The sequence below is a fragment of the Mustela nigripes genome, chromosome 4 (genome assembly GCF_022355385.1).
Source record: "Mustela nigripes isolate SB6536 chromosome 4, MUSNIG.SB6536, whole genome shotgun sequence".
Taxonomy (NCBI): Eukaryota; Metazoa; Chordata; class Mammalia; order Carnivora; family Mustelidae; genus Mustela; species Mustela nigripes.
Genome location: NC_081560.1, coordinates 48,563,757 through 48,586,290, shown reverse-complemented (window position 1 = coordinate 48,586,290; position 22,534 = coordinate 48,563,757). Strand labels below are relative to the sequence as shown.

Here is a 22,534-nt window from a genome sequence, read left to right as displayed (position 1 = left end):
CACCTATTTTCTCTGCAATTCCCTCCCCCCAGTCACCCACGCACTATACATTTATGAAAACAGCAATTTCAAGAAGCTAATGAAAACATTGGAATAAAAAGTTAAATATAAGAAAAGAGGAAATTTGGATCTAGCCTCTGAAATGTTAAGTCAAATGAGTATTTAAAACTTATTTTGTGACAACCCTGATGGAGAAATTGTGATCAGAGTTTATCCTCAGTGCTAGCTTTTGAAAATGTATAGGTATACACCAATACAGTTTTTTGCATATTTGCAAAATATCTCATATTTACATCTAAGAAATAGCTGTAAAACCCCAGCCAGGTTTATAGCCATAAATTCCAAATAAGCAAGTGGATTTTCCCTGGAAGCCTCAGAAATCATATGAGACTTTCTTGAATTGGCATTTTTCAGAACAAAGGTTTTCCCCAGGCTGCTGGGCAGACCTAGTGACCGCACCTAGTAAAAAACTAGAGACCTCCCGGATGTCTGCCCCAGGGAATATGCCGGCCTCCGGGACCACGGTTGCTGACCACCTCATTGTTTAGAGTAGAAACTTTGTTTTCCCCAGTCCCGCCATCGCTCTCACTGTCTCCCCTTCTCTCTCTCTCTCTCTCTCTCTTTTTGTTGCCACCACAACCCCCATCCCAACACAGCCAGAACCCTTTCGCTTGAATGCCCCCCATGCCTGACTCATCCCATTCTGAATATTTCTACAAAACTGAAAGATCGCTCTGGGTGAATTGCTGGCGCATGGGTCTAAAATCCTCAACTTTTCCACTTAGGCCTCCCCCTGTTTTCCAACCTTAGGGAGCTACGGCAGGAAGGGGGGTTGGCTGAGCGCCTGTAGCATCACCCGGAGCACACAAGCCCAGCCACTTTGCCCATTCCTGCTCTGACATCGGCCACCTCCCCACTCCCGACTCAGCCAGACTGAAATTGCTAAACGTGTGGCCTCTTACCTTGACACATTTCCGAAATCACTGCCAAGGGACAGCGGGCTTCTCCGCGGCGCGATGCCTGCGAGGCCTACAGAAGGCACGTTGCTTTAAATTACAACACCAATTACTTCTTGAAGGTGAGCCTCCCCCCCCCCTTATTTTGATACTAAGGGAAACGGGACAAGTGAAATAATGTAACGTGCTGCTCTTAGTATCAGAAACGAACAAAGGCCAAGAATCGCGCAGGGGTTCCCGGCTCCCTGGCGGCTTTGACATTGATCGGACGTGCGCCATCTCGTGGCGGCTGAGCGACTAGGCCCGGCCCGAACTTCGGCCCTGAGCCGGGAGAGGGAAGCAGGCTCTAGGCATAGACGGAGGGAAAGAATGTGCCCAGCCCGCTGCTAAAGAGATCTCATTTTTACATCTAAGAAATTGCTGCAAAACCCCAGCCGGGTTTATAGCGGCGCATTCCAAATATGCAAATTGGCCGGCCCGGACGGGTTTACGACCACATTGTCACAGCCATCGGAGGATGGGCTTTTATAGGGCTCAGAAATCAAACCCGCGCCCGCTCGCCGCCCGCCGGCGAACAGTCCCCTGGCTAGACTCTCTCTAGCAACATGCAAGACTTTGGTTAATCTTTAACCGTCCCAAAGGAAGTCTTTTGCTTAAATCCTGGGTTTCCCTGCCCACCCCTCCCTGCCCCCCAGGAGAGTCGTTGTTCACCTCGGTGTGTCTGTTCATCAACCTAGACATTCATCTAGGGGGTCTGTCCCATTCCCCTTTGAGCTCAATTTCCCCAGTCGCGCCAGTTAGACAAACACACAAACAAATAAACAAAGCAGATCTGGGGTCTGGGGCCTCTCTCCAAATTCGATCTTCTCTGCAGCTCTGGCCCTGCCTGGGTGGCTAGGGAGAGGGTGGGAGTGGAGGTGGGGGGTGAGCAACAAAAGGCTCTGGCCTTTCCGCCCTGCCCCTCAAGGTTATGGGTGATGTCCAAATTTAAGGCAGAAGTTCAAAGGCAGGAAACAAAGAGTAAACCGGCATCTTTCTTTCCCTAAAGGGAAAAGACAGCCTCAGCTGGGAGCTTGGGACAAAGTGTCCATAGAGGCTCCTGAGAGTCTGCTCTTTGTACCCAGACTGGTCTCTGTCTTCCTACAGGGATCCCCAGGGCACCCTAGAGTGGTTCCACTTTAGACCTCCTAAACCTGAGGTGAGTAAGCTCAGCCTGGGATCAAGCTCATTGACCACCCCAAGCCCCAGGGCTTTCTCCCAGGCCTCTGTCCAGCCTGAAGAATGAAACCCCCAATTCCAGGTCCTGAGATACCCCATTCATGGGACCCCCACTTCCCCAAAGGACCTGGCCAGTCATCTTGTCTTCCCAAACTTGGCTTCTAGTGGAGTTAAAACCCTAAGTTATCTCCCCACCTCCTCAGAGGCCTGGTAAGTTGCCCCTTTTGCGGGGTGGGAGAGGGTAGGGGGGCAGACATTTGGCAGTAAAAGGCAAACAGGAAGAGGAATGTCACACCAGAACCCAGTACTCAAGTTTCCAGTCTTTATTTTCCTTGTGCCCTGTTGTCTGATACATGCTGTGACGTACGTGGTGGGTGAGAACGGAGGACAGGCCAACAGTCCTGTTACAAACAGAGCCACCAGACACTTCTTAAAACAGGGAGGCAGAGGAGATTGAATGGGAGGGTGCCTGGCTTTCTCAGCTGAGGTCCCCAGACCCTGGAGGGCCAACCTACTTCAGAGCATCCTCCTAATGCTTTCCAAACATTGCAAGAAATTAAAAAGATCATTCCTAACACCCTTCCCACCCCTCCAATACCCCAAGGAAATCAACTAATGGCAAAATTTAAAAAGTATTCAAACAAAATAGGTTATGGTTCTTTTATTTACAAGTCTTTTGAACACCATCCCTGTATGAAGCGTACATTCAAATATTTTTTTTTTTTTTTAGCAGTGAGTGAGTTTAACCGTGGAACACTGTAAACAGAGCCTTTAAATATTCTCTTCATCATCTTTTTCCCTCTCTACGTTGCATCTTTTAAAATTCGCTTTGGTTCCTGCAGGGAAATATATATAATATAATATAATATTTATTTTTTAAAATAATTCCAAACGCTCTTGAGCTCTTGGAAGGTTGCTGGAAGCTTCCAAGCTCAGTTCTGGGGCACGAAGGGCAGAGTGCGGTGCCAGACTGGGTGTTTGGGGGACTCAAACCCCTCGTAGCTGGGGACCGCTGGCCATGCCCACTGTTCCGCTGAGCAAATCCAAGCTTCAGTTAAGTGTGGCAGAGGCTTTCCCAGGCTGCCGCACTCCACAGGCATTTCCTGCAGAGATCTTGGGGCCAGCGGCCTGGGTGCAACCTCTTAGCTTTTTGATGTCTTCCACCTCGGGAAAGGTCTGCTCTGCGGCCAGGCTTTAGGCCTGAGTGGCAATCCAGGAAGAAGACCCTCAGTGGTAGGAAAAACTAGGTGGGCTGCAGGAGGCAACTTCTAGAAGCTCAGGCCTCAGACAGTGCGGTGAGTGGCTACGAGGGGTGGAGAGCTGCTAATACCACCTGGAATCGATTTTTCCCCCCCTCCAGGATCAGCAGACCTCTCCCCTCATAGCCACCTCTTAGTCCAGCCATCTTTCACACTGGCTTTGGAAAGCAGCCCCACTCCAGACATCTAGGAATCCTCCCCCCTTCCTCCTGCTCCTGTCCCCAAGCTGAACGGGGTTTCAAGATTGAATAGCTTCTTGACGCAGGAGTCCTGGAGGTGGGCAGGCTCCATGTGGAGGGTCTTGGGCCCAGGTCGATCTCCAGGGCGCTTGGCAGGAGGCCCAGTCCTGATGGAGACCACACCCAGTCCAAAGCTCCACAGTCTCCAAAAATGAACCGCCAGGGGTCCCAAACCATTCATTCTAGTTGATGAACAACTCTCCAAATCCAATTTCTTTTAGGAATCTTAACCACAGATGCCCAAGAGAGTCCCGGGGCCGGCTTCTTAGAGGCTGTCTCCATGCAGCCTCCCCTCTTTTGCATATCTTTCTTCTTCAAAAGTCACCACGTGCCTTGACCTTGTCAAGGGCAAAATCTGCATATAATCTCCCTTGTATGAAGCCCCCCACCCAATTCCAGCTGGCTGGAGCCTTAGAGGAGTGGGTTGGCCGAATAGTACTGTAAACGGTCTCTGTTAATTTTTTTTTCCTTCATTCTCCTGTTCTGAAACCAGATTTTGACTTGACGGTCGGTGAGGTTGAGCATACGGGACAGCTGCAGGCGCTTCTCTTTGTTGATGTAGACGCTGAAGAAGAACTCCCGCTCCAGCTCCCGGATCTGGTACTTGGTGTAGGGGCAGCGCTTTTTCCTGGTGCGTTGGCCACCTGTGGAGGGAGAAAGAAGTGGGGAGTGAGCCAGGTGTGGGGGCTGCAATCCATCCTATAACCCCGAGTGGAGGAAAAGGGCTGGCCCCTGGGACTGGAGGCCCTGTCCTAGCTCCATCAAGTTCTCCTCAGTCTCCTGCCTTCAGGTTCCTACTGCCAGCTGGGGACTGGCTGCAGGCGGAGACTCAGCCCCAGATAAAAGCCAGCTCCCTAGATAGGCCCCCAGGGAAGCTGCTCACGCTGCCCCCAGAGCAGAAAGGAGGGCTTCTTACAGCAACAGGCGGATTGGTGCCCCAGAAGCCGCTTTCAAAGCCGCCCAGAGGGGGTCGCCGGCTGCCTCCAGCCCGGGCCAGACTAAACAAACAGCCGCCAGCGGACATTTCACCTTCCAGCACCTGGGCGGCCGGTCCCGAGGCAGTAAAGTCGACCCCAGCCCAAGTCTTTCCTGGCTGCGACGGGGACTCGGCCCTCTCTAGCATCCTAGGCCGCTCCTGGGTCTTTGTCAGCCTGAGTCCTGGCCACCAGCTCCTGCCTCCTTGACCAGCCTCCTGGCTTCTGCGAGGTGAGGAGGTGGCAACGGAAGCCCCCTACCATGGGCCTTCCCTGAGCACCAAGGCCACACAACCATCCGGGTCCCCGGCAGGGCAGGGGTGCTATTTTAGATACCGTGGAGGGAAGAGGGGTTTCCTAAAGCTGCGGGCAGGCTCGACTTGCTCCCCTTTTCAATAAAACATCACAGGACGGAGAGGAAAAAAAAAAAAACAAACCCCGCTTTTGACAGATTGAATAACAACTGTGAGTAACATGCAGTGGGACAGAAGGCGGCACGTAATTGCCACCGCGCCAGAGGAAAATGGCTTCCTTTGGATAAAAAGGCCAACTTTGGCTTAATTTGTTTCTTTTAATATATTGCTCGAGCTAAGCGGGCTATTTTATCTGTTAAACACGCTCCTAGCGCCATCGTTAAACAGCGATGCCTTTGAATCCCGGCCGGGACTGGCGTCCCGGCGCAACACATGGCTTTTATAAAAATCTCCGGATTACCTCGCTATCAAAGGCTCCCGGAGCCCTTGCAGGGGGAATTTACAGGCGCCCACCTCCGGCTCCCCAGCCCGAGCTGGCCCCGAGCGGGGTCGAGCTGCTGGGCTTGGGACCCAGAAGGGAAAAAAGGGAAAAAGGGAGTTGTGTGTGTGTGTGAGGTTTTTTTTTTTTTTTTTTTTGGGATTTTTTTTTTTCAGGCATGCCGTGGCCGGTGGGTATTTCACGGCCAATTTCAGCACTCGCCACGTGATCCCGCCTTTTATAACAAAGTTTTGTTGGGGGAAACCTAAAGGCCCTTCATAAACCTTATATGCTTATAAAACAGCATATAAAAATTTAACAGCGGTGCTGTGCTAGATTTCCAACTCCCCTTTCATAAAGCGCGGGGCGCTGCCTTTATACGTACTGGAGCCGCCGGCCTTGTCCTCAGTGTGGCCGGAAGACGACTCGGGGCTGCTGCTGCTCTCGGGGCGCCGCCGCCGCTCCTTCTCCTCCGCCGCCGCCGCCGCCGCCGCCTCCCGGCAGCCGCCGCCGCCGCCGCCGTCCGAACTTGAAGTTGCCGGCGTGCCCGTGCCCGTGGCCGCTGCCGCTGCCGCCGCCGCCGCCGCCGCGGAGGTCGCTGCGGCCGCTGGGGGTCCCTTCTCGGCGCTCTTGTCCCCGGGGTAGTCGGAGGAGGCGAGGTTTTCCGGGGTGCCGTAGGCCGTCTCGAAAAACTGGTCGAAAGCCTGCGGCAGGACGCCGTTCCTGCCCACGGTGCTATAGAAATTGGACGAGACGGCGGGGGTGGGGTGGTGGTAGACGTTGGCGGAGCTCTTGGCCAGCACGTCGCCAGGCACGCCGGCCGCGCTGGGCGCCTGCAGGCAGTCTCTGTGCACCAGCTCCTCCGCGGAGTAGCAGTGAGCCAGATTGCCGCGGGGGTGCCATTTAGTGGCGGGCTCAATGGCGTACTCTCTGAAGGTCACTTCGCGCACGGGTTGGACCTGGGGCAGGTTGGAAGAGTAGGAGTATGTCATTGGGCGCGAAGACGGGGTCTGGGGCAGAAAAGAAGGGAGGCTGGAGAAATCTGGACCCGAGACGTAGTAAGTACAACTTGGCAAATACATGTTAGAGGAGCAGGGACCACGCTCATCAAAATCCATCATTGGGCTACCTTGGGCTCTCCGCAGTAGCCGAGCTTAACATGATTCTCCACTGCAGCTGCCTCTTTGAAGCGGATCCGTGAAGTAGAAATTTGGAGACGTAAGCTGACGTGGAAATCTATCCCCATCCTTAGCAGGGAGGTGCTGGTCATGTGACCCGATGTTGAAATTGACAAGCTGCAAGCTGGTCCTGGTCCGGGCCTTTTTTTTTTTTTTTTCTTTCCCCTTTCCTTTTTCCACCCCCCTCCCTCCCCGGCTTCCTTTCTTTGTAGCCACCTCAGGGGAAGCAACAGATCGTCACTCGGTGTTCTCACCGAAAGCACGTAATCGCCGGTGTAACTCATGTTGGCTGGGGGGCCTCCCGGCGCGCGGCGAGGCTGAGGTGCGCCCCATGCCGCTCGCCTGTGCTCAGCTGCACGGCGCTGGCCCTCAAGTGCGCCGAGGGCGGTGAGAGAGCTCAACTCCTGCCACCCATCACTCCCCGGGTGAGGGATGCCCCAGGCTGGGGGTGGCCGGGTGGGAGCTCGTCGCTGCGTGGCCCGTGCGCGGTCCTGGAATCTATTCTCCTGGAGGCTCGCGTGCGCACCTCCTTCGCTCTCCCCCTCCCACAAGCTCGCTCTGGGAACCACCTCTGTCTCGGACTCCGGCCGGACCCCTCCGGGGCCAGGGTTCGCAGCCGTGGATGTGCCTGCCTCGTGGCTTGCCCGATTTGCACGGTGACTTGATTACACGCTCGCATTCATGGTCACTTCCGAAGCGCTTTAGTGCCTTCCGTCCCTAAACCGCCAACCACCAGGGCGACTTCCCCCCGCGGTTTGTCAGGCATCTGCAGGTCCCGGAAGGGCCTTCGTCTTACCCGGGATCCACCTCCACTTCATCCTCCCTGCCGACCTCCTCACTTCACCCCTTGCCCTTGAAGAAACCTCTTCCTCCTCGCTGCCTGCCGGGGGTTCGGAGTCGCTCGGCGGAGCCAGAGGCCTGGGGGCTGCGCCACTGTGCACGGTCCGCCCGCCTGCCTGGTCTTCTGGAGCTGAGGAAACCGTGCAGTGGAGGCGAGCCTTGGGCTGCTTAGAGGCGCTGATATCCGAGGAGATTTTTCCTGGGTATGCTGCACCTTCCGGGGGCCCACCAGACTGCCGGCGGAGCTGCAGAGCTGAAGGAGAGTGGGCGCAGTGAGGAGGAAGGAGGCTAGGGCCAGGGAGCTGTGGCTGAGAAAGGGGTAACACGCCTCCTCTCCTTCCTTGCAAAGCATGAGGGCCAGAGATGTGCAAGCAGAAACTGAGAAGGCTCGGCGCCTTTTCTGCCTCTCATCCCACAGAAGGAACACAATGCTAAAGAACCATGCTTCCCAAACTCCCGGCAAGGTGGGTGACAAGAACACCCTGAAAAGGCTAGGTTTGAGCCAAAGACAGAGACAGGGGTCATGACTGCTAGTAGGAGTCTAGCTTTCTTGGGAAAAAGAAGGAAAAAAAAAACCATTAAGATGGTGAAAAATGCTTGCCATCCTGCAGGATTGAATGATCGTCGTTTGGGAGAAGTGAAAGAAGAGGGCATAGAGCAACCAAGCAGGACTGGGGACTGGGAGGGGCCCAGAAGCCTTCCCACACCTATCTTCTTGGAAGGAGCTGGATGTCACTGAAGGAAAGTCGAAAAATGAAAAAGGATAACCTTTTCCCTTTCCCCATCCAGGAAATAGCTGAAGGTATTTATATATCTTGGGGAGATTTAGAGTATAAACTCTAAGATCTTTGGTATTTAAGTGTCAACATTGATTTATTTATTTATTGCTGAGCTGACTGTAACTGACTCAATAACAAATCTAATCATGTATTGCACTGGAAAAGAACTATTCTCATTATGTATTTTCTCCAAATGATGGCCCACCGTTGCATGTGAATACCCGCTGTAAATATCAATAATATCAAGTAATTACTCTGCAGTGGAGTAAACTAATTTATTAGCATTAATGTTTATGTGGCTTCTACCCCCTTCCTTTACAAGGGTTGCTTATCACAAATCAAACTACTCGGGCACATTGGTTTAATGAACTCTTTATTCAGGATTTGCTGCAAGAACTTTCATCCCCTTGAATCCCAGAGAGTTGAATTTGAAATTATTTGTGCATCTTCAGCTGGACATATTTGTCCACTGTGGCTTCTACAGAGGGCAGCAGCAGTGTGAGTGAGAAGGTCTGGTGGGAAGGAAGGTTGCTGGGGAAGGGCAGCCTGCGACCTCCTAAAGCTGGGAATCACAGTTATGGGATTGCCCTGCAGCGAAAAAACTTCGATTTCCAGCAGTGACCAACAAGGCAAAATATTTATTTCTCCACAGCATCTCTTTCTTGGAGACAGAATATACAAGGGAGAAGGAGAGGTTTGTGTACAGTACTATCTGAGCTGTTCCCTGGCTTGATTTTGGCTTTCCCAAACTATCTCCCAGCAGCCCACCCAGTCCCCGCCACCCCGACCCTCGAACAAAAGGAATGCTTGAGGGGTTTCAGTGACTTTGCCATAACAAAGGCGCCACCATTTCGGGGCTTGCCCCGCCCCTGGGTGAAGGCAAACAAATTCTTGCACTTGTATTAGGGCTTTTAAGACTATAATTGAACCCGGGGGCGTCTAGGAGAACCGAAAACAGTTCTAGACAGACCTGGGGTTTTATAGCAGTTTTGGCAGTCAACTTCAGCTTGTGGCTGAGCAGACGGGCTGCGGTGGCCCGCCAGCGGGGGACGCCAGGCCGCCTCCCCCGGCGGCACGCAGCCACTCTCCTAATTAGATCGTTTTCCCCCTTGGTCCCAGGAAGAGGGGTTCCTGGCAGAAAGGTCAGTATGGGGATATATGCTGTTCTGCATGATCAATGCCTCCCAGGTCCTTGAGAGCTACGTGGAGAGGGTGCCAGCAGATCTGGATCCCATGGGTGTCTGCAGGAGACAAAGGCAAATTTCCGAGGAAAGGCTAGGGTGGAGGAAGGCTCTCTCAATGCGGTCTGCCGGGCAGTTCAGAAGGCTGTACCAAAGCGGGGTGCCAGGGGGACACGCAGCCTGGTAGAAGGCATGTGGGGGTGCTGCAGTGAGGATGGAAGAAGGGAAAGGCTTTTTTGATGCCAGGAGAAGAGAAATGCCTGGAGTGTCGAATGCTTTTACTTCCCCAGCAAAGACAGGAGTGGGGGCTCGGATCCCCAAGTCTTTGCACTGTTCCCAGCTTTGCCCGCTCCTGCCCCTCTTGCCTGGAACATCCTGGCAGAGTGAATGTTTGCATGGGGTAGTGGGTGGGTAGTTGGGGGGGGTGGTCGCAGATCCGAGAATCAGACCAAATCTGGGGAAGCCGGGGACATAGAGGTGCAGCTCCTCACTTTTGACTTTGCTCTGAGCCTAACCGACTCTTCCACTTTGCAGGAGACCCAACAGCCGGAGGGAGCCCACCCGGCTCAGGGGAAGACCTGACGGGTGCTAAGCCCACCCTGGAAAGCCAAGTCCGAGTTGCATTTCTTGAGATCGGGTGGGCAAGGCTATGACATTGGCCCTGGCGGCTGGTTGTCCGTGAACTGTTCTTTCTCAGGAGCTCCACAGCGCGAGGCCATCTCCAGAAAACAGTCTTCAGCATGTATTTCCTTTTATCCTCAACCCAAAACCCCACGGCAGCTAATGCAAAAGGCCAAAAATGTTTTGGAGGAAGAAAAACAAAGGCAGGAAGTGGCGGCGGCCTGACGGTGCGTGTGTGTCTGCGGAGAAGGGAGGGAGCCTTTTCAATCTCTTCTTGTTGTTTTTCCAAACTTCAAGGTCTAGGCAGCCCTCGCAGGGCCGGGCCCTTTCGCTCCCCAAGCAGCATTTGGAGATGGCCACCCGGAGAGGAGAAGGCTCGCGCCCGCGCCAGCCTTGTCAAGTGGAAACAGCTAACGAGGCGATTTGCTCAGCAAAGCAGACCAAGCCTTTGCAAGGCTCCGTTTGATTTGGCCCGAAATGGGAGGAGGGGGGGGTTGAGGGGTTCGGCAGTACCTCCTGGATTCTCCTTGCTGGGGCTGAGTGCGCCCTGGTGGGGATGATTCCTGTGTCCTGCGCTCCACCCACCTTCCCAGGCAAGATACTGGAATAAATTGTGTCCAGGTGCCTCTGCCCAGCACTGCTGCCTCCACTTATTTTTGTAGCCGAAGGGTGCCTGCTGGCAGAGCCCAGGCTGGGTAGCCGTGGTGTGGTCAGTGCACACCAAGGCACCGTAAGCCTTTTTCACTGGGGGGTTGTCATGCTGGGGGCGTTTCCAGCCCAGTCATTCGAGGGGCCGGAGCTGAAAGGACTGTCTCTTGATAGGCAGCTTAACACCTGCTCACTCCAAGAGGGAACAGAGCAGTGAGCAGGGAGCAACTCCAGACTCTGGGGTTCCCAACCCCAAGTGGCACCGCTGCTGGGTTGCCCTCTTTTCTCCTAGGTGCCAGCTTGGGTGCTGGGACTGGCCCGTTAACCCCCAAATCTGAGAACCCGAGGTCCCCAATACCTGCCCTTGCAGCCCCTTGACTGGTCTGCTTGTAGTCAATAGTGTGAGGGCCAACCCCGGGTTGCCAGCTCACCGCATTCCCTCCTTAGCTGATTCTGTCTCCCGGCAGCTCCTGCTCACCTGTCTCCCCCTCCTCCTCTTTCCAGCAGAGTCCCCCCTTCTGCAGCATCTTGCCTTTTCTGATACCCCTCCTAGGCTGAGCAAGAATGGAGGTGCCACTGGATGGCACCCAGTACTCAAGCACAGATAAAGAGGACTGTTAGGGTCCTGACCCACCCACTCCATCCCACCCCTGCCCCCGGCCAGTTTAGACCTCCTCCAGGGATCTGAACTAGATCTCTTACCTCACTCTTCTGAACACTCCATTCCAAGGCTCTACCATGTCCTTTTTCTCATTCTCCAGTACGCCCTCCTTCTCTTCTTGGGACCTAGCTTCTGGATGGCAGCCAGCCTCGGAGGGATCAGGCTCACTGGACAAACCAAAACTCACTTGGAAAGATCTACAGTCATTTATCTGTGGATCACTTAGGGCCCCCCCCTTTTTTTTTTCTTTTGCCTTTTCTTGTTGGAGCCCCTAGCTACCTTGGTCCCTAAATGTCACACCTATTTCTAGAAAGCGCCGCAGAAGACTGTTTCAACCCCAGTGACCATATTGCACACAGGTGCAAAAGGCAACTGGTGGCCCAGGGTAAAACAGCCACTGAGTCTTTTGTAGGGATGGAGGCCAGGCTTCTGTTTGGGAGCTGTCTCTGTCCAGATGGGCGGTGTCTGGAGGTGTGTCTTCCTCCATGGTGGTTCTGGGTAATGGGCTGCCCGTGAAAGTCCAAGACATCTCCCAGTATTTGTTCTCAGGAAACAGTCTACTGGCAGATCATGGCCGATCTATCACATTTCCAGGCACTGTCCAGAGATGGCACAGAGGCTACGATGAGATATGAGAAGACCCTCTCTTTAATACTAGGTGGAGGCAGTGGTTAACTTATTGTCCCCTTGGCTTGGTGAAGCACCCTCCTGTCTACCAGCTCCTTTATCCTTCCCTATAGCACAGGAACAGGTAATGCCTTGAACTTGACCTTATGGTTGGTTCTCATCTGATTCACAGATTCAATTCTCCAAGGCCCCTAAACATCTGAAGAAGTCCATGTCCTCCCCCTGACCACGGAAGAGTGGGGCATAGGGCTCAGTTGAGGGTTTCAGACACGCAAACGATCTGGTTATATTTAGTTTAGTAGGTCCCAAACTGATGGGAGAGAGTTACTTCCTTTGAGAAGAGCTATTTTTATTTCTAGTAGATTCATTATATATATATATATATAAAGTCCCTCCCTTATCAAATGGGAACAAACGAAGTAGGGGAAACTTTGAAGGACAAAGCACTGGCTCTCAGTGTCTGCTTTCCATTCTCCTTGAAATTTCGGCCCAAACGGGTTTCTGCAGCCAAGGGTATCTGTAATAAAGAGGACAAAAGAGGGCGGCCCAACCAGAAGGCAGCCCTGGCCCTCAGCTGTGCCTCACAGGAAGCCTCCATGCCCCAAGCTCCAGCTGTCTCCTCGGGCAGCTCCCCAGGCTCCTCTGTTTCTACTCTGAGGGAGGCAATCCCTGGCTCACATTCCAGACTTGAAGAGTGAGCCCAAGCCGGGTGCATCCCTGCCCTAGGGGTCTCCCCTACATGCTTTTCCAGACAGTTCTGTGATGGTACATATCCATGCACAATTCCTCCAGCTAGTGTCCCCTCAAGGCCCTGCTCCATCTGTGCGGCTGGGTTAAAGCCCAGTTTTTCTGTCTTCTGTGAAAAAAAGATGAAATCCTTTGCAGGGTTTGAGTCACCTGGAACAATAAGCTCAGGGCAGATCCCGCATAAGCTATCTGTTTATCACTGGGCCTGATGTGGGACCTGCTACAGGCAAGCTGTGGGCAGAGGGCAGGGGCTCCCACCCGGCCAGAACACAGCGAGTGGGTTTAAGGGGACCCTGGAGTCAGGGATTTTTACCTTTAGCAGAATGCACCTCACTTCTTGGCCCAGATTTTAGGCAGGAGAAGAAGAGCATCAAAGTACACAAAGCATCAGCCTGCACTTGAAGGAGCGACCTGGACTCAAGGACCTTAAGAGAGGTTCCCAGCAGGGTCCTTGCACCGCTATCCTATTCCTGGCCCTGCTGGCCCACAGGCCCTGCGGGTCCCGCGTTTCTGCCGGAGCCCAGAACTCGGATCCAGCCACATCCGCTCTCCTGAGCTTGCAGGCGCTGCCTCTCGCTGGGCTTACGCCTCCACCGGCTCCGAAGTCTCCTGGACTCGCTCTTCCAGGCCTCGACGGGGACATAGCCTGGGCCAACCCTGGCTTCGGGAACTCCTTTTCAGTCGGCCTGGGAGCGACGGAGTGGGAAGCCAGGAAAAGAACCCAGCCTCCAGTCCAAGAGCCCGGGCTGTCAGAACCTGCTTGCAGCCGGCCAAGTGTGGGTCCTGCGCCTTTCCGCGTCTGCCGCGGCCCTGACCGTGGAGGCGGCCATGGTGCCGAGGACTTGACCTTTGTGGTGCGAGGGGAGGGCCCTCTCTGAGCTGCGGGGAGGGGGTATTCTGCTGTCTCCAGCTTCTCCCACCCAATAGCAGCCCGAACAACCCACGCATGCTGCGCCGTTCACCCCCACGGCCCTCCATTTCGTGCAGTATCTGCAGACCTGCAGCCGAAACAAAGCCCCCAGCAGCGCGCTCACCACCTCCTTTTGCGAGCTCTGGTTCCCAACTCCCCTGGGCTAAAAGGCTCAGAGCTAAAGCCAAGCGGTCCGAGGCCCTCCCCAGCGCCTCCTTCTCTCTTTTGACCCCAGCCGCCCTTAACCCATGCCAGGGTACTACTTTGGGTGCCAGCCGGGCCCCCGCCGGTGCCAGCTTCCCGGGAGCGGGGTCTTGGGGGCGGGTTGCTGGCAGCGCCGGGCCTACGGCAGGGCCGAGCCGCAGAGGCGCTGGGCGCAGCGAGGCCCGAGGCTGCTTCCCGGCCCAGGCCCAGGCGGAGACTCGGGGCTGCCCGGAGCGCCCGGATTCGGGTCCACCGCGTGGTCCTGCGCGCCCAGCTCGCTCTCGGCTCCCTCGGATGTCACCCCACCCCTCGGCCCGGGGTTTAGGAAGCGGAAGTATTTGGTAGAGAAAAACACGGTTTCTTTTCAGCCCGTCTCAGAACCCCTTTTAGAGAAAATGCTCCTGTCAAGTTTTATTTCCCGTGCAAACCACCTTCCACGCTGCCAAGAATTAAGACCGGGAGAGATTAAATACCCGATTATTCTCTCGGGGAGGGCGGGGCGGGGCGGAGAAGCGGGCACCCGCACAAAACACTCGCTTGAATCGGCTTGTTCTCATCAAATAACGCCTCGAGAGGCCCGCGAAGGCCCGCTCTCGGGCGCCCGTGACGTCAGCCTGCAGCTGCGGGACGACTCCCCGGCGCGGGTGCCCGGCCGGGCCCTCCGGGGTCCGCCTGGCGCGGGCCTGCGGGTCGGGCGCCTTGACCTCGGCCCGACGCGCCCCTGCGCGCCTCCTCGCACACACGAGCCTGCGGCGCAAGGCCGGCTCTGTTCGGGTTTGAGCCTCCATTTTGAGGAGAGGGTTCATTTAGAAGCCGGGAGGATTATGAGCGTCGCCTCTGCCCCGGGGCGCGACTTGCGGCGGCGCCTCTCCGGCGGCACAACCGCCCCGCACGCGCGCGAGCCCCGCGCCGCGCCCCGCCGCCCGCTAAGGCTCGAGCGTCCCGGAGAGGCGGCCGGAATGCGTTCTGCCGGCTGGGTCGGGCCTTCCGCGGCGCGACGGAGCCGGGGAGAAGGGACATCGGCCGTGACAAGGCCTTAGCGGCTTCCGTGGAGGGATTTTCCCGTGCCGGTGTCTTGTCTCTTCCCTTCAAAAATCAGATTAAAAAGAGCGAACACCTCGCAGGCATTCGGCGGCGCGGGGTAGACGTGCGACGGTTGCAGCAGCCCCTCAGAAAGTGGGTGTTTTCATCAAGAACGAGGCCGGCTCTTATTTGCCCGGCGGCCTAGCAGCTGAAAACTTCATTATTGCCGGCGGGTCCTAAAACCTAGGCATAAATCTCCCCAGGCCGCTTGGAGAACGCTAGTTACATCACTGCTTATGAAAAATGGGATGTGGGCTACTCGCTGCACATTTCTCTGATTCTCCAGGTCTTGGGCTGCTGACACGCATTCGATCAACTTTAAAGGAATGTGCATAAATCAGGGAGCCCCTAGCGTCTCTCGCTTAGAGGTCCGCAAATCCGGAAGGGCGCCTCTGAACCCACCAGGTCTGGGCTTTAGCAGTCCGGGACAGCGTTCGCGTCCGCTTCAAAACTCGGGAATTCGTAGAGAGGGAGCGAGAGGCCCCATCTTCACCGAACCCTCCAAACACACGCAGCAGGGTGTGAGCTGCACGCACATTATACGGTGAAATCTGTGTCATTCACTACCCGCACACATACGTATCACCCCAGCTGAATTTCACTGCCTCGTGAATTTTTAAGAAAACACTTCAATTAGGTTGAATTTTTAAAAAAAGAATAATTTTCCTTCCCCCTTCTTTAAAAAATTACTGCTTCTCTGTTTTTTTTTTGTTTTGTTTTTGTTTTGTTTTGTTTTTTTTTAACAATTTAAACGGATGGCTTCAGTTCTGCATCAGGTATAAATAGTAGTTAAATGCAAAGTGACATTTTACAATCATCCACTTCAAATACCTTAATAAATTTGACAGAATTAAGAGCATATGGGAAAGGTGGGTTTTTTTTTTTTTTAAGTCCCACGTTTACAATTTTTCAAATGGTAGGCCATTACAGGATTAAAAATCTTTGCAAATTTAATAGATGAAAATGCTATTTCCATGTTTACAATGTGTCATTCAGAAAAGGTTTCCCTTTTAGGAAAAAATAAATTTTGAATCAGCTATTCCACAACACTATCCTGGTGTCCCATGTCATTATTCTTATGTGGAATCCTCCTGGATGTCTTCTTCTCTAAAGGTTTAGGCTAATTGCTATTTGGGCATTAGGGAGCCACCATAATCCATGTTTGTTTCAGGTTATAGGGTACATCCATGGGAATTTTAAAGAAGAGGGGAGTGAGGTAAGACGGACATCATTAACAACCCTTTCAGAACAGGGAAAGACAAAAACACAAACCCTGACATATCTTCTGTCATTAGGTTCAAAAACCGAAGAGAGAGAGAAAAAAAAAAAAAGGAAAAAAGAAAACTACTACTTTACCCAGAGTTCCTGCGATGGATTGTGGAAGGGGCGGTATTCCGGCTGCAGAGCTGCTGTTGGCCTCCTTCCTAGGCCTGAGGCTCAGAATATTTCTTACATCTAAAGAAAAATATCCCCCGTCAACAAAAGAGTCCCCTTTGGAGCTGTTCCGCAAACACACAGTATGATCCAGTTTTCAGGGAGATTTTCCACCACTTTAAACATTTGGGGGAGAAAGCGGTTACTTTGGCTCGATGGCAGCTCATTTAGAAAGGGAGTGAGTGCTGGGGCACACGATGTGGGGAGCTTGATCTGAAGAATTATTTTCATTTGTTTCCACAAGTAGAGTGAAAATCCACTTTCAGGACAGCAAACCTGGATTGCACTTCACAATCCCATTCCATATGTACGTTTGCAAGACCATGCTGATTCTGAGACAGCTTTAGAGATTCTATAATTCTCCACCTATAAAGAAGCTCTAAGTCTCAGGTTGGGGAGGTTTCCATCAGCCAGGTTTCTAACCAACCGATATTTTTTCCCATAAAATGCTAAATGCGGTTTTTTGACTCACAATTACTTTCCTCTGACATAAACATAAAATTCACCTCATCTCAAAATGTCTGTGTCCTAAGGTTCTTGGTTCCACCAACACACACACACATATATATAGTCTATCTACATATATAGATAGACTATATATATATAGATATATCTATAGATATATCTATAGATATATCTATATATACATATAGCATGAATTTAACAAAACACATCACCTACTGTGTATATTAACTATGAAACATACATATGTATTATTCATGACTCTAAATGCAGCACCCGATGTGTTGTTGTTGGGGGACAGTAAGTAGTAGATACAGTATTTACTATAGTTTTGATGGTGATTGTTAATATTAAATGTATCTATTTCTTCCACAAATCGAACAGCAGCTTCACAAGCTCTGGTATAAGACTGCACACACCACCCAGCTCTAAGCTATCCAGGATAACTCTCCTGCATCCATATTATGGTCATGTTGTAGATATGAGATCTTTAAGCTCTCCATACTGACCTCTTAAGAGGTGAGTTTCTTTGAATTTCTGAAATGTAACTCTAGAACTCTAGAGTTAGTAAGGCATCTGAAACTTTTTATTTGCCGTATAGTATAGACTCCCCTATAGCTCTAATTAGGATGGTAGACCACCTTGGAGGGTGAGGGCCAGGAAAGAATGGTTATTTAAGAACACCTTTTAGACTGTAACAAAAATGTACAGCTTTAAAGCAGATCTGCAGAAATCTGATGCAGAGCAAGCATTGTGAAGACAAATCATACTTGGCCATTAAAGAAAAGGAGCAAAACTTCATCATGGAAAGTACATTTGTACCTCAACTCTAGAAATCACCTTAAATTACAACATCTTGGATCATCGGTAATTAGTGATACTGTATCTGTACAGATTCTACAAATATATATACAAGCACACACGAGCACCGATATGCAAATGTATACATGTATACACATATATAATATATATTCACATATATACAGGCACATGTATAACTTACATATATTCAAATTTGTTCCATCTGGAGCCAAAGAAATGAGTACTAAATCTCTAAAACAAGGAGTCAAGGAGGTAAGACCTTTTGAGTCCCTTGAAGCTGAAGAATTACAAGGAAGCTTGTCAACGCGAGGTGGCGCACTTGATCTACTAATCCAGCCGAGGCCAATTCATGAGCTGTCAAAAGTCAAGGTCACAAATTGTCTTTTTTCGTCAAGGTCAAGGTTTAAGGCCTTTCCTAGTCCTGTCATTTCAACAAATATCAAAACCTGCCCTTTCAGACACATGCAGACCCAACAACAGATTTTAAAATACTACAGCCTGGGCATCACTGATACTCAACAACTGGTTTTCATTTTCCACAGTGAGCCTGGAAATTTATACTATCTCTTCCTCCTTTCTTCTTTCTCCTTTTCAGAATGCTTAACACTTTAACTCTCCTGAAGCACTTATCCAAATTTTTAGGATTTAAGTTATGAGGGATTTCTCCTTTTGCTTAAAAAATTTGTAGTAACAACAACCAAAAAAAGGCTGAATAGTAACAGAAAAGAATGGTCCTTGGTTTGTACAGGACAAACCCCGCTCCTTTTCTTTCTGTGCAGTGCACGTTTAGCTTGGAAAATAACGAGTATTTCCTTCAGATTTTAATGGCAGTGACTATTTAATTACCATAATTAATACTTCTATTATCACTATCTACAGGTCTAAGGTTCTTTTTCATTATTATTTTTAGTAAAAATGTTTGAAAAGCAGGTGCACAAATACATTTTCACAGTGTGCTGAATGTCTTTATTTACAAGATAGCATTTTATAGTGAATGTGAACAAAATGAATGTGCTGGTTGAAATAACTGCTTGATTAAAAATGTGCTGTAAAGATGAATCCCTAAACTTCCTAACGTAGTCTTATAACACAATAAACAAGGAAAAAATACTAATCCCTTAATAGTTCAAAATATAGAATGTAAACATCTAAATGTTTAAGGGGAATGGATTTCCGTTCTGAGTTTTCTAAAAAATAAAAAAAGCAAAATTACTCTCCAGCAAAACGTTTAGTAAATATTTGGAAATACCAATTTAAATGAAACATGAATTCTCTTGAAACCAAGGTTCACCATGTCGGGGCAGACCTCTCAGGAGATCGGATAAAGTGAATTCTACGAAACATTTGAGGCTTTCAGTATTTTTTTTTTCAATGTTATTAAACTCTTTGGAAAGCAAATTCTATCAAGCAAAAAATATAATCCAAAATGCCACAAAATATGGCTGTTCTAAGCAATTTAAAATTATTGTCAGAAGGGCATTCCCAACCTGGGGTTTCCTTGTAGCCTCAAAGGCTCAGCTGGTTGTATTTACTACCAAGACAAATGATCCTCAGAAAAGCCTTGTCTCCCTTTTTTTCATTGTAAATAGCCCAAGATCATTATTGCAGTACCTTCTTCTCTCTCCCCTTCTAAATCTATACATAAGATGTTTTGCAGAATATGTAATGGTGGTAGGAATTTCACTAAGATTTACCTGAGCAGTCACTTAACATGCAGAGGATGGCAATGGCGACCCAAGGACAAACAGATGTTTACAACAGCCTCTTGCTTTTGTAACCAGCTTTTGGATTATTACCATATAACACAGTATCTTGAAATATTATGGTCACATAAATACTTACAAGTTTCAGTAAATGCGTAACTTATCTGAAATTGCATATTTGGGGGTTGACATTTGACTCTAGAGTTTGTCATTTAACGGTCTGGTGGGGCTGGCGGGAGAACTGGAAGTCTCTACCTTTTCTTAGAGCAAAGTTTCAAAAGAGTTGTAGATTCCACCAAGGAGAAAGAGATCCCCCTTAGGAAAGCAAAATGCCAGTGTCTTTCTCTTTCTCTTTCCCATTCTTCAATTATTATTATTAAGAATTACGTTCATTCTCTGGGCAAAGCAACCAGTTCTGAAGCATTTCTTCAAGTTGCCCTCTTGCTCCACTTTTAATCCATTAACTAGTGGTCTTCAGTTTGTTGATGACTTTTTTCTCTTTGACCCTCCGGTTCTGGAACCAGATTGTAACCTGCCGCTCAGAGAGATTTGTTGTGGCTGATATCCGCCTCCGTTTGTCCTTGGTAATGAATTTGTTTGTAGCATATTCCCGTTCCAGTTCTTTTAATTGCACCTTGGTGTAGGGGACACGCTTCTTTCTCCCCCGCCTGTAGGAGCTGGCATCTGAGGGATGAGAGACCACGTCTGGAAGATAGGGAAGAAGGCAAGTTACACAGGGATCATACCCAGGCCAGGACACAGGCGACAGCTCAATCTGAGCCACCCCCCTTGCCGCGCCCAGCTGCCCTTTGCCATGCATTGCACAATCCAGCTTTCCACTACAACCTGGAGGGTCGGTGGGGAGGGTGTTTAGTTCTGCACTGAAACGAAATCGCCTAGGACTCCAATGACCACCCCAACCGGGCCATCCTGTCCGCACAGCGCGCTGGGTTCGCTTGATCTCCTGGCCCAGCGGCCCACACCTTAGCTCCAGGGGACAACACTTCTATGCCTGACTCCTCTCTGCACACCCCAAGCCCCAACACTTGATGCTTCTACAGTGAAGCCATTTCGAGAGAACGAATACGGGCAATTTGGGAAACAGTTTCCAGGTCAATTTTCCATCCTTAAGTCGATGTCAAGGGCTGGGGAGGGCGGGGCGCAGAGAGAAAAGGGAGCCCGCTAGGGTCCCACAAGCTTCTTCCCAGCCATCCCTCACCCAGGGAGAGCCAGGAGCCAGCCTAACTCAAGGGCAGGGCGGGCCGCGCCAGCCAGCCAGGGTCGGGCGCCCAGGGGTGCAGCGCCCCCCAGGATAGGCCGGGAGAGGGGGAGAGCAGAGGGGCAGGAGGGTGACCCGGGAGCGAGGGGCAGAGAAGCTGGAGCAGAGCCGGAGAACCGGGGTTGAGAAGGGGGCGCCATTTACCGGGCAGAGTGGACTTCCAGAGATGGGGAGGCTGCGCCTGCTCTTTGGGGCAGTACATTTGGCCGTTCCAGCCGTTGGGCAGCGCCCAGGGCTGGTAGCTTTCCATGGGAAGACCCAAGGGCTCGTGGCGCGACTCGCCGGGGCCCCCCAGGCCGGGCACCACCGGCATATCCAGGTAGCCAGGCACGGGCTGATGGTGGTGGTAAGGCCCGGGCGCGTAGCCTTGGTGGTAGAAGGCGAACTCCTTAGCGCGGGAGCTGAACTCATCGGCCGCGGGGCCGGCGGTATCCATGTACTTGTCAGCGAAGGCGGCCGCAGCAGCGGCGGCCGAGGCGGGCTGCGCGCACGACTTGATGGCGTTGGGGTGCGGGCCCATGCGGGCGCACGGGTAGTAGCCGCTGCCGAAATAGCCGTAGGGCAGCGCCGCGGGCCCCGACGAGCTCTGCGCCGCCGCCGAGCAGGGACTGCACTGCTTGGCCGCCTCGGCGCCCGCTGGGCCCGCGGGGCCGGGCCCTCCCGAGGACGACGCAGCCGCGGCGGCGGCGGCGGCGGCGGCGGCGGCAGCGGCGGCGGCGGCGGCCGACGGGGGCGCCTCCCCGGGCGCGCTGTTGTAGGCGGCCGCGGCGCCCGGCGCCAGGGGCGCCGGATGCGCCATCAGGTTGCGGCACTGGTTAGCTGCGGCCGCCGCGGCCGCTGCGGCAGCCGCTGCCACCGAGAAGTTGCCCCCCGCGGCCGCAGCCGCCGGGTGGGGGAAGCCCCCGCCCCCGGCCCCGGCCGCCGCCGCCGCCGCTGCCGCCGCCGCCGCCGCCGCCGCCCCTTCCATGTTCTTGTTGAGTTCGTCGGCCACCAAGCCACCGCCGTTGTCGTAGAGAAACATGACGGTGGGCTCGATCCAGCGGGGGTGGAGGAGCACGGAGGCTGTCATAGCCCGAGCCGCATGGAGAAGACCCCAGTGGCGCTGTTTTAAAAAGCCCCCAAGAAGTGAAGAGCGCGCGGCGCGGGGCCGGGGCCCGAGCGAGGGGGGCGGATCGCGCCCCGCGGGGTCGCGCCAGGCGGCCGCCCATTGGCCCGCCCCCACCCCGCTCCGCCCACGGCGTATGCAAAGCGGGCGGCTCCAACCCCGGTTCTGCGCTGTGCACCCGCGGTCCCCGCCGCCGCCCGCGCCGTCCCCAGCGCCAGCGCCAGCGCCCGCCGCGCGGCCGCGAACCATTCACCCAGGGGAGAGGCGGGGGACGCGGGCGAGTGGGGGCGGAAGACGGCGGGTGGGGTAGGGAAAGAAGGGCGGCCTCCTTGCCGCTCCCTCTTCCCTTCTTCTGTCCCAGTGGGGCCCAGAACAGAATTAGGCGGGGAGGGGACGGCGGCGCGCTGTTGCGTGGAGACCTGAAGCAGTGGGAGTAGGTCAGGTAAATCGGCGGGCGGCTGGGGATGGGATAGAAGCGAAAATGGGGCGTAGTCCAGGCTGGATGTTTCTTGGGGCCTTTGAAGCTGTTTTCTTTCCAGGTATCCGCGAGTCTTTCTGCAGTGGGACCGTAGCGTGGACACTAGCGCTTTCGGCTTCGAGAGCGTCAAGATTTGACTCCCTCCAGGGGATCGTGGCGGGGCATTTGCGGATGCGTCTGGCTCATGGGTCCCAGGACGTTCCCCTGGAAAGCTTGGACTGTGTTTAGGAGCGCTCTCGGCTTTCCTGTCTACAGTGCTGGTGGGCAAGTTCATACACTTGCACTTAGGCCCATAGGGTGTCAGAACGACGCCCTCACACCCACACTGACATACGCACTCATATTCAAGTGTACTCTGATCAGACGTTCACACTTAGGTATAGAGACTGTGCCA

The 22,534-nt window shown here is 52.8% G+C and overlaps 2 protein-coding genes across 2 annotated transcripts; both read right to left on the bottom strand.

Moving 5' to 3' along the window:
* Positions 1 to 3,111: 3,111 nt before the first annotated feature.
* Positions 3,112 to 6,752, bottom strand: HOXA11 (homeobox A11). The gene is made up of 2 exons (XM_059396672.1): positions 5,764 to 6,752; positions 3,112 to 4,316 (listed from the first exon to the last, which is right to left on the bottom strand). The coding sequence occupies exons 1-2, from the start codon at positions 6,497 to 6,499 to the stop codon at positions 4,084 to 4,086; spliced, it is 969 nt and encodes a 322-aa protein (XP_059252655.1). The 5' UTR covers positions 6,500 to 6,752; the 3' UTR covers positions 3,112 to 4,083.
* A 12,869-nt stretch (positions 6,753 to 19,621) lies between these two features.
* Positions 19,622 to 21,641, bottom strand: HOXA13 (homeobox A13). Its single transcript, XM_059395673.1, has 2 exons — positions 20,702 to 21,641; positions 19,622 to 19,983 (listed from the first exon to the last, which is right to left on the bottom strand). The coding sequence occupies exons 1-2, from the start codon at positions 21,624 to 21,626 to the stop codon at positions 19,739 to 19,741; spliced, it is 1,170 nt and encodes a 389-aa protein (XP_059251656.1). The 5' UTR covers positions 21,627 to 21,641; the 3' UTR covers positions 19,622 to 19,738.
* Positions 21,642 to 22,534: the final 893 nt, after the last annotated feature.

What these genes read in the sequence shown, in the direction of transcription:
- HOXA11 (XM_059396672.1), bottom strand. Translation starts at nt 6,499, where the DNA reads ATGATGGATTTTGATGAGCGTGGTCCCTGCTCCTCTAACATGTATTTG. An exon ending in GGACAAGGCCGGCGGCTCCA is followed by an intron (nt 4,317 to 5,763) that starts GTACGTATAAAG and finishes CTCCCTCCACAG; the next exon opens with GTGGCCAACGCACCAGGAAA.
- HOXA13 (XM_059395673.1), bottom strand. Translation starts at nt 21,626, where the DNA reads ATGACAGCCTCCGTGCTCCTCCACCCCCGCTGGATCGAGCCCACCGTC. An exon ending in CTGGAAGTCCACTCTGCCCG is followed by an intron (nt 19,984 to 20,701) that starts GTAAATGGCGCC and finishes CCTATCTTCCAG; the next exon opens with ACGTGGTCTCTCATCCCTCA.